Below are 12,312 nucleotides of genomic sequence, written 5' to 3'. Positions count from 1 at the left end.
AATTGCTCAATTTTAAAGGACTGACTGGTGATCAAAGATAAAGGAATCTGTGAGTCTGAACAACTGGAAGTGTTTGCAAAGAATCTCAGTGGAGAAGAGAATGTTTTAAGAACTTTCAAAAGCCTTGTTTGAGAAGAGTCAGGGGAGATGTGTGTACTGTTTTAAGGCCGATAAGAAGCCTTTAGCTTCTCATCTCTCTCTAGACTCAAGAAGAAGTGTAGTCAGGAGCTTTGTTTTGGTTATAGTCTTTTAGTTTTTCCCCTGCAGTGTGAAATTGCCCTAGTGATTTTTAACCTAATAGCTGTGTTTGTTGTGTCTATTGGCCTGGGACCTGCCTATTTTAAAGATCCCATTACGACACGCCCATCAGCTTGTCACAATGTGTCGCTATCAATATGACTGGAGAAGATCCTCTGATCAGTTAGCTACTAACAATCAAACAGAGCTACATGGGTTTAATGGTTTCTTCTAGCTTGTGGCATAAGCCCTTTTATGTGAAAATAGAGTCCAGAATGACAGAGTAATTATACTTTTTAATAAAATAAAGGTGTGATTAAGTTCTAAGAAAGGTATAATTTTATACTTACTAGAAAACAACTACTGGCCACATTTATCATGAATTAATCTGTGATTTTTAGCTGCCACATTATGGACACTGAATTTGCATTTACAAGCTAACACTTAAATATTATGAAATAACATTATTCTATTATCCACTAGAGGGAGGCAAAGTTCCACCAATATAATTCATATAGTCTGCTAAAATGTTATGCATTCAGAGGTATTAGGCATGATAAATTTGATAAATTTATCATGATAAATTTGCATTTCTTTTAAAACTTAATAGATCTGACTTCTAAATAATTAAAAACATATTTATCAGAATCGAACATTGCTTTGCCATATACTGTATCAGTCTCAATCCCTGTCTGCTGTTTAAGCAGGTGGCAATACGAAAGCTACTGTAGATGCTGCACCTCAGTGGTGAATGCATTGTGTCCTTTCCCAGATATAAAGTGCATTGAGATCTTTTGGGATGAAAAGTGCTTAAAAGAGTTACTGATTATTATTGTAATACTAAATGATATGCTACCTGGAGAATGAAACATTCTACCTCCGTAGTCAGTTCACTGGTTTAGAGAAAAGAAGAACACATTTTGAAATACACACCAGGCCAGGAACTTCACATCCAACTGCTTCATGTTTTCAGACATGTTTTAAATTTCAGTTGCCATGTTAAGAAATCCAGGAAGAAATACTGCATGCATCAGCACGACTACCATGTCTCATCTATGTAAATATCTCAATATCTACCTGTAAATACGCTCAGCAGCCTTTATAGTTAACATGTCAATAGAAGAGAAAAATGGTTGCTCGCTATTGGCCAGAGAACATTTGGGGTAGCAGAGAAAGGTAGAGTGTTTCATTCACTAGCCAATGCTAGTGTCCACTAGCTGTCCGCAAGACAACAAGTGGAGATAGAAGGAATCTACTCCACAAAGGAATGCATTTGGTACTAGCTGAGGCAACCTTACTACTTAGTGAACAATGCTGAAGTTCTTGAGGCAACATTTTCTTTTCCACAATTCAGTCCAAAAGTGTTGATTTTCCAGCAGGACAACGTAAAACAATACAGTACTAAAAAGTACTAATGCATGTTCAAGAAAACTATGTCCAGGTCATTCCATGGCCTGCTGTTTGCACAGCTGGCTGTTTCCACGGCTGGCATGTTGCTTTCAATTTGTTAAATTCAGCAATAAATGAAAATAAATAATAATTTTAACATGGAGAAATAAGTTACGTTTGTACCCTGCAGAGGATTACTAACTTCATTTCACTTAGAGATTCTGTGAAACATGCAATTTGACCAAGGGTGCCCAAAATTTGCATACAGCTGTATATATAGTTTTTGCTTGCAGCTACCTAACAAAAGCCTAATTTCATTATCAGCGGTAACACTCCAAGAAATTAAGACATTTCACATTTTTGCCTTTGATTTAGTTACAGAATTTGTTTGCCTGCTAGGAAGTACAAGGAACACAGGTGGGTGGTACAAGCCTTTCTTTAGTACAATCATTCTCTGTTTTAAGTTTTAGCCATACTTAATCTATGCCATACAAATCCTACCTCTGCTAGATAGAGTAAAAAGCTGCCAAAAGCCATTCAGCTAATGGATGAATATACAACTCAAGTACCAAGTAACCTCTTTCACGATAGGAACACTTTCTTTTACTTGAACTACGAACAGATGCAACATATGTTGCGTAGATGAGCAAATAGCTCTGTCACATGCACAAAATGCAAATCAATCCCGACGGATGCTGTTAACCACCTGCTACAAATTTTCCGATTTGGTTCCGTCAATTGACAGATCTTACAATATATGACAATTATTGCAAAACAAAGAGCCATAGCTTAATGCAGCACAAATCCAGTCCTCAAAGGTTAGAGCCATGCAATTTTTTTTATTTAAAAATAACAGGTTTCCTATGGCCAGGGAAATGCTGCATCGTTCTATGAAAAAACGTAAAATTAGCTCAGTTATTTATTCTATTTAATAATACTAAATATATAGTATATTATTATGTATAATATTATATAATATTTATATTTATACTATGGGTAAAAATAAAAGGAACCTCAAATCCTGAAACATTAATTATGTCCTGCCATTACTGGTACAGGTTTCTAAAACCGGATAACTTCCCATGAGGAAACTGTCCAATTAGAAATAATAAATCTAATAAACTTCAAAATAAAAAGTGAGTGCTCATTAAAAAGTCAAGTTGAACTACACAGTATTTTCACGTCTTCCTACAGTGTGAAGGCTAAAACTTTCAATCTTATCTTTAATCATTTGGTTAACTCTTTTATCCAAAACAACCTTTATTTCCATTAATTTATATAATAGGATATTTTAAAGGAGTACATCACCTGGGATTTTAACACACAAGCTTGCAGGTACAAATCTAAAACCCTAACAACTACACTACATTACTGCTATGATCAAAGTCATGAGCACTTAAATTTAATTAGAGTAGCAACACCCAAGCAAGGTTTCTGCACAGCACAGTGTCATGTCATATGTAAGTATAAGAACATCAGAACAGTTGCCAACAAGAGGTGTCCATTTGGCCCATCTTGCGCTTTTGGTTGTTATTTGATAGAATCTATCTGAATTTAAAATTGTGTCCAATTGTTTCATGAAAGAGTCCAGGGTTTAAACTTCAACAAATTGGCTAGAAGTTTGCTCCAGATGGTAATGACTCTGTGTAAAAAAAAAATGTTTCCCATTTTCCATTCAAAATGAAATTACTTTTCTTGCTTTATCACGCAGCTATAGTCCAATGTACTTCATTGAGTCTGATGTTACTGAATCGTCTCGGTGGATCCTTACTAAACCCTTTTGAATTACTGATTACTTGTTGCTGAAATTTACTTTAAGACAAAATACAGATTTTCTCAATGTGAATGTAAAACTGAAAAAGGCGCATTCACAACAAGCTATAATAATAAACTATTTTTTATATACATAATATCTGGCTAGGTAAAAAAACAAAGCAATGGTCTGTCTGGAAATCGAAACGTTTACCTTCTGTGTAGCTGGCAGATGTACCACTGTACTAAACTGCCACTTAAGTACAATGCGCTACATTAGTCTATTACAGTCCATTACAACGACTGTACAAGGACATCAAAAGTAGTTAAAATGAACATCAAAATGTTTCCAAAATATCAACAAGTGATATGTTTAGCTCCCAAAATTTCTTTAGTTATATGATTCCATATTAATATTCCCTATCAAGTGGTATTAAGTCACTATTATTGATTATTGTTGTAAACTTTTTTACAACAATAACCACAGCAAGTACAGTGTTCTTATTATGCATTCTTAGAATAGGTTAAAACATTATAGCTTTTTATAAAGTATATAAACTATATATAGTTACAACAAGCATGGCACATCAAAACATTTCCAAAATAACCACTGTAAGTTACCAAGTTAAAGACTTTGATGCATAAAATGTTAATGAAGAAGGTAGAATACTGTTGTGCACGTTGTTTTTTTATATTTAGCTACCACTACCACCTACTGTATGTACATCAGGTATACTATATTACCACTACAGAAGAGTAGGTGTGAAATTAGTTAAATTAAGGTTAAATTGTTTCCTGATTACTCATTGCATTAAGACTAAATAGAGATTATCTCAATTCTGATGTAAACCAGTAAAAAGCAAATCGCATTCACAACTAGCTACAGTATATTAATAACTTTTTATATATCCACTGAGTAATTTTGTTTTTATAAAATAGACCCACTTTTTAATTAACTTAATATTTAACATACTGTAATACATGGTTTTAAATTAGTAAAAGTCTAAACAGTATACAACTTACATTCTATAATTGGAAAAAAATTATAGAATGGGGCTCAGCATTGACAGGGATTCTAAACCAGGGATTTTGTGACGATAGTCCACGTTTCCACACGCTGTGTGAAACATTCACTGCGCCACCTGGTGGTTTTACAAAATAGTACAGTCGGACAACAGAATATTTTTAAAAAGGTGCAGTGCAGTATGTAGTGTGTGCACTGCGAATTGCTACAGTACATTATCCAGTGTGTATTCTGAATACAGGTATGTGTACTTGTATGTTTACACATGTGAATATGTACTTACAGTATGTATACATATGTATAGGTGTACATATCTGCATATGTACACACATGTACGTATGCATATGTGTACATATTTGTATGTAAACATATTTGTGTGTAATTATGTGTACATATGCGTACTTACTGTATGTGTACATATGTGTGATTATGTGTACTGTACATATGCGTATGCTTATGAGTGATTCTCTTCCTGCCCCCTGCCCAAGTACCCACTACCCAGCATCCGCATCTGAACGTGGTCTTGTTTTAATGTACTGTAATACTCCTGATTCTGTGCCTGTGGGATGGGGAATGACTGGCTGAAGACAATCTTTTAAGTCTTACTGACAACCTAGTTTAATGCCCTTTTGATTACAGCGCGGTGACCAATCATGGAAGAAGAGAGAGTGAGTGCAGGTATCTGCAGGATGCAGAGGATGAATTTGTGTTATTTTAGCTTATAACTATAGGTTTCTTATTACTGTAAGATTAATTACTTATTATTATTATATTAATAATAATATATAATATATTTATAAGATATAATAATATATATTATTATATATTATAATATATAATATAATATAATATATATTATTATTATTATTATAATTACTGTAATTACTGGCTAATTGGTGTTATTTTAATTAACCTAAAGCCAATGCATTAGTAAATAAATTATTATATAAGGGATGGTTGCTTACATACAGTATGTTTTAACCATACATACTACTGAATGTACATTAGGCAACTGTATATGGTTAGACCTGGATTTAAGCCAATTTGACTATTTGTGACATTTATCTGCACCAAACCTTCAAAACATCAAAACCCTACAGTATTGAAAAAAGCAATATTTAAAAATATGAGGATGCACATCTATTTGATTTGGTGCTTTGGCTTTAAATGTCTTACATGCAGTAGCTTTACAGGATTTCTGAAGATGTACATTAACACTTTAAAAGACTTTCTATAGGCACTGTAATTGAACAGCATAAGAAAATAAGAAAGTTTATACTGTAAATTAAAGGATGCCATTTGCCCATCTAGCCCATTTGGGAGTTATTTGCTAATTGATCCAAGGATGTTATCCAGCCATTTCTTCAAAGAAGCTAGAGTATAGACTTCAACAACATGAGTGGGCAGCGTGTTCCATACTCCCACAACAGGGGAATAGTGCCTCCTATTCTGTAATCATGTAAATTATGCCAACATAAACACCTCAGCCTTTTTATACGACGCCTCTTCTCACTCAATGTTTCACATTGTATTGTTGCTTTCTCCATGCTGTAAACTTTGCACCAAGCCACAGTGAACAGAGACCAGCAGCCCACATGCAGAATCCTTCACTTGTCTACACTAAACATCATCTTCCAAGTGTTTGCCCAGTTTTGAATTTTATCTAAATGTTTCTGAATTTTATTTGCTGCTTCAACAGTGTCTGCTAATGCACCAACTTTTTGTATCATCTACAAACTTCAATATTCAAATTATACCAGAATCTAAATCATTGATATAAATTAGGAAGAATAGAGGTACTAGTATAGATCCCTGTGGTACCACACCAGTTAAAATACCTCAATTTGAGTATTAACCACTTATCCCTACTTTGTTTTCTGTTTATTAACCACTTCTCAAAACAAACACTCACATGTCCTTGCCGCTTGTTATTTAAGAATTAATAATTTCTGAGGAACTTCATCAAATGCCTTCTGAAAATCAAAATATACCTTATCACATACTCTGTGTGTATCCATTCCTGTTGATGCTTGTTCAAATAAATCTTCCAAGCTGATTAGGCAAGATCTACCTTTTGCCTGCTAATTTCCATACCAAATTTCTGTAAAGATGACTCTCTAGTTTAGCTCTAAAAATGATCCCATAAACGTACATGTAATAGAGGTTAGGCTTATTAGTATTATAATTAAACCGCACAGTACATTTCTCTTACCCTTCTTGTGGATGGGCAGAGGACATTTGCAATTCTCCAATCCATAGGGACTACCCCTTTTCTTAGAAAGGGTAGCAAATCATTAGGACTTATACTTTCTGTTGGATTCTTGATCTACCAACCACAACCTGTAGAACCTGAATACTGTCTGAACTACTGTCTCCTGCAACGCACGAGAGGCACATTTACCGAATATCATGCTTCAAGATATATGGTATGATTTTATATATCTTATATACTGTACAGTCATCTATCAGTTTTATTGTCCACATCACAGCCAGCAGGCATGGTCTGCTACTGCTTTAAAGTCATCAGGAATTCTAAAGTCATACGACATTCTGGGTTATTCCCACTGCATTGTTCAGAATGTGTCACTCCTACAGAGCATCCCATTCTCTAATAATGGGTAGGGTAGGGCTGTTTATATACTGTGCAGTGTTGTGAAAAAGTACTTCCTTCCTAATTTTCTCTATTATTATATATTTGACGCACTTGCTTTTTTCAGATCTTTAGACAAAATATAATATTAGATAAAGAACCTGAGTGAACAAAAACACTTTTTTATTACTATTTAATTTATTTAATACACAAAATTATTCAACACTCATATCCCCTGTGTGAAAAGTAATTGCCCCCAATAACACTTAATAACTGGTTGCGCCACCTTTAGCTACAATGACTGCAACCAAATGCTTTCTATAATTCAATACTGTATCAGTCTTTCACATCACTTTTAGCCTACTCCTTCCTCGCAGAACTGCTTTAATTTAGAAACATTGTCAGAAAGATTTCAAGCATGAACTGCTCATTTGAGGTCCTGCCACAGCATCTCTATTGGATTTAGGTCTAGACTTTAACTAGGCCACTCCAAAACTTTAATTTTGCTTCTTTTCAGCCATTCTGATGTGGACTTGCTTTTGAGCTTTGGATCACTGTCTTGCTGCATGACGCAACTACGCTTCGGCTACATCTCACAGACGGATGACCGGACATTCTCCTTAAGAATTTTCTGACAGAGCAGAATTCATGGTTCTTTCAATTATGGCAAGTCGTCCAGGTCCTGAGGCAGCAAAACATCCCCACACCACCATACTACCACCACCATGTTTGACTGTTTGTATGATATTCTTACTGTGGAACTCTGTGTTTGCTTTACGCCAGACATAAGGTCCACCTTTGACTCATCTATCCATAGAATATTCTCCCAAAAGGATTGGGGATCATCCAGGTGCTTCTTGGCAAATGAGAGATGAGCACTTATGTTCTTCTTGCTTAGCAGTAATTTCCGCCTTGCTACTCTCCCATGAAGCCCATTTTTGCCCAGTCTCTTTCTGATTGTGGAGTCATGAACAATCTTCCTTATCTGAGGCAAGAGAAGCCTGCAGTTCCTTGGATGTTTTTTTAGGATCCTTTGTGACATCCTGGATGATTTTACGTTGCGCCCTTGGAGAAATTATGGCAGGCCGGCCACTCCTGGGAAGATTCACTACTGTTCCAAGTGTTCTCCATTTGGAGATTATGGCTCTCACTGTGGTTCAGTGGAGTCCCAGAGCTTTAGAAATGGCTTTGTAACCTTTCCAGACTGATAGATATTAACAACTTTTGTTCTGATCTCTTCAGGAATTTCCTTTGATCATGGCATAATGTGATTGTTGAATCTTTTTGCTGGCAACTTGACTCTGATGGTAAGGGTCAAAATTAGTGAGGTTTATATTGAGCAGGGCTGGCTGTAATCAATCAGCTGACTCTAAATTATCCCTTTAATTGGGTTGATTTAACAATTAGTTTTTCACACAGTGCCAATTGGTGTTGGATAACTTTGTTCATTAAATAAATAAAATAAGTAAAAACAAAATGAGTTATTTATTCACTCTGGTTCCCATTGTCTAATATTAGATTTTAGTTGAAGACCTGAAAACATTCAGTGTCAAAAATGTGCAATACTAGAGGAAATCGGAATACTTTTTCACGGCACTGTATACATAAATGAATGTCCAATACAAGACATTTTATTCTTTAGCTTTATATATTTGTATAATGATTAAATTTAATAAATTAAAATAAGTATGCATTTCTACAGAAATCAATAAGTGCTTACTTCTACAAAGATGAAGCAAGGTATAATGGAGTAGCTTCGCTGTGTGTTGTCTGGAGCCATCTTCTGAGTCTCGGGTCTCTCTGCTACTTTTTACAATCTGCAAAAAAGCAGAGCAACTGTCATGTAATATAAGATATGAGTTATATGTATATGAAGTATGGTCTCGTTGTTTAACAGAAATAAGACACCTAAACATTTACTATAAATCAAGAAAAAAACATTATGACTCAATGATTAATTCTGGATGAAATGGTATTTCTCTATATTTCAGGAAGGCACTACAAGTTCATCTACTAAAAGGAACAGCCTACCAATATTCCTTGGACTATTCAGGTTATAATACAAATTTCAACATACAGTACTCAAAAAGAGTACAGGTAACGTATGTATATATGGGTAAAAAAATCACACAATATTCAAATTATTGTATGCGGATGTAGATAAAGTCTATAACAGAACCATAGCACTCATCAGGCTAGATCTTATCACTGTATCTAATTTATCACAAACCAAAATATAATCTGATAAAATTAACCCAGCAGCAGACTGAGGAAATAAAATGTGTAGTAATATAAAAACAATATTAAATAGCTGGTATCATATCTCCCTATGTCTATCTCCTCCCCCAGATGCCAATTCATATATTTATTTAAGGTTGGCACACTTTTAGGAAAAACAACCTTCCACAATTGGAGGAGGGAGATGACAAACATAACATCCAGGAGCAGTTGGTGTTGTTTATCAATTGTACTTCAGGAAACAAGAGGCCATTGGCCATTAGCCCTGCTATGAACAACAAAAATGGTGTTAATATTCGTAGACTGGAAATTGCTAATGTACTGTACAGGTATGTCATGTACTGCAACCATCTACAGTACCAAAGGGGTGCTTAAATTGAACCTCATAATGATAAACCTGTAAGCCTTCCTTCTATTGCATTAATAGACACAATTCTTAAAACTAAACTAGAGCATCATCTGTATGGTAATGGGATATTAGAGGAAAGTCAATTTGGATGTTATTAAACATTGGTGTTGCTTGTTCTTTAGTTATGCTGTAAAGGTCACAAACAAAGCATATTATATAGTATTTTTAGATTTTCAGAAGGCCAATACTCTGATATGAAGTTTTGATAAAATTCCTCATTAAAGATAAATTCTCAAAATACAGGAGGAAATCAGTGTCTGCTTTGCATGCATCATGATAGGAAATGTACAGTACCTGAATTAATGGATAGAAACAGAGAGAACAGGTCTGGGATGAATGTTCAAATTGGGATGATGTATTTAGGGTAGTACCACAAGGATCTGTTTTAGGACCATTACTCTTTCTGATTTATATTAAAGATCCAGAATCTGGTACAAAAAAGGTTAACTAGTCCCATTTGCAAACAATATCAAATTAAGAGGATTATCAGACATTGTAGAAATTGCAAATTAAATTCAAAAAAGAGATTTATAAAGGCAAACATCCATCAGGTGGCAATGTAGCTAAATGCAGTGCGTTACTCTCAAGAAATACTAAATGGGAAACATAGCTTGAAGAAGCAAGTTATGAGAAAGATGTAAGTGTTTATGTTGCTACATCATTTACAACTGTAAGAAAATGCTGGGTAGCAATAAAAAGGGCAAATAGTATTTTATTATGTAGACCAAATTGCAGATCCAAAATTACTGGATGTTCTATTAAATCAATACAATGCGCCCGTAAGACTTCATTAACATATTATTCACAATTTTGGTCACCACACCACAAAAAAAAAGATATTGCTTATGTGGAATCATTCTAAAGTTGTGCAACCAGGGACAATCCTGGTCTCAAGGGATTTGTCTAAAATAATTTAATTGTTTTAGGCTTGAACAGAGAGAGGACAGCGAATTTCATTGTAGGACTTCTTCAGCACCAACAGTGAAACACAAAGAAGAGGGCACAAATGAAAACAGGAAGTGTTAACAAAATAGAACAGCAGGCAAAGGGGAAAGGGAGTCTAAAACAAGCTACTCAGCTATGTCGATGATGTCATGAACTGTTAAAAAAATCATTTGAGATGAGAATGGATGTGATTCTCAGATCAATTATTCACAGAGCTTGATAGGTGAGCTTCAAACTAATGGCCTTTTCTTGTGTACAATTTTTCTTATGTTTGGCTTTCCCAATTAAATAGAGGTTCTTAGCTAAAGCTGTGAAACATCATGCCATTTGTAAAGGAAAATAACATTACCAACCAATATGAAGTAATGAGCATGTATTTCAGTCTCCTTAAAGCTCCACTCTGTAACCCTTTTTTTCCTGAATCCAGTGGAAGAGTTTAATAGTTTTGAAATAAAAACTCATATTAACCATGATTCATAATTCAATAATTAATTAATTCATAATTTTAATACGTCAGTTTTTAACACATCTTTCTCATACAAAGAGCAAAACGGCTGAACGACTTCAAGGATCAGTGAGTTTTTGACTCATTGTTAAACATGACATTCATGCCATGAAACAAATTCCCTCCTCATAAAAGTCATACACTTTCAATAAAACCTTCAATAAACCTTCAATAAGGTTCAAACCTTCAAATCTTCAATAAAATCTACAGGGGTCAAGTAGGCCTAGCAATATTTTTCTCACAATTACATTTACTTTTACTGTTCACATAACTGTCCTTTGATTTTTTTTTTCTTACTGTGCTGCCCTAAATGCATATACTGTATTTTGTATGTTTTCAAGCCGGTGAAGTCAATACATAAAACAATTGGAGAGGACTAAACGGGTCTTATATAGTAAGTGGTGAGGAGAAGTATGTGAGGATTTCATTCTACACACGCCATGTTCACATTTCTGTCACGTTTTGTTAATTCTGTAATGGCATTGTGCTCCAGTTAACCAAGAGGCATATGGCTTTTGCCATTGGAGCATTACGCTACATCAGTCAGGATGAAAGAAACCTTTTGGTGCTTGGAGCTGAGCGCTATACTGCCACCAAAAAGCACTAGAGCTTTTGCTGCAGGCATCTCACACCACCTGCTAGGGGTTGACTGGTTCCATATTCACTTTTATGCTAATGGGCCTAATAAGCTTCATGTGCCTATTGAGACTTTCATTTGTTTATGGGGTCCCAATGGATACTGGCACTCAGTTCTGAAGAGCTCAGCCTAAGGCAAGAAGCCTTTTCAGTGGCTTCCAAGAAGAAGCTCTCAATGAAAGAAGCAGCACACAAGCAAAAGGGCTGCACTTAAAAAACCTACTGTACAATGACTCACTGCCATCAAACCCAATGCTAAATCACTGTAACAGCTAGCAATACAGGTAAAGTAAACTAAAGATGGCATAAAGACAAACAATCATTTTATGAATTTATTTAGATTTAGACTATATAAATCAGTTTACTACTCTATGTTGATTTATACTTAAATTGTGAAAATACCAAGAGTTTAAAACAGCAGAAGTCTTCACACAATACAGAAACAATCATGACTACCTTTTACCATAAATATAAAAGATATTTAAAAAATAGTATAACTGACTTTTTATGGGGGGAGAGCAACAATACAGGGAATAGAATAAAACAAACATTAAGGAAAAATGTTGTTATTCTCTAGCATAAAAGCA

General features: G+C 34.8%; 1 protein-coding gene across 1 annotated transcript in view; it reads right to left on the bottom strand.

Moving 5' to 3' along the window:
* The window catches only part of plppr1 (phospholipid phosphatase related 1), a 73,162-nt gene that overhangs the window by 33,274 nt on the left and 27,576 nt on the right, over positions 1-12,312 (bottom strand). Inside the window, exon 2 of the mRNA XM_088910418.1 lies at positions 8,713-8,809. Coding sequence (XP_088766544.1) covers positions 8,713-8,772 — 60 coding nt within the window. The 5' untranslated portion in view covers positions 8,773-8,809. The remainder of the gene's footprint in view (positions 1-8,712; positions 8,810-12,312) is intronic.

This window comes from Atractosteus spatula, chromosome 3 (genome assembly GCF_055471065.1).
Source record: "Atractosteus spatula isolate fAtrSpa1 chromosome 3, fAtrSpa1.hap1, whole genome shotgun sequence".
Lineage (NCBI taxonomy): Eukaryota > Metazoa > Chordata > Actinopteri > Semionotiformes > Lepisosteidae > Atractosteus > Atractosteus spatula.
The sequence above is the reverse complement of the archived record's forward strand: the minus strand, read 5'-3'. Positions and strand labels throughout refer to the sequence as shown.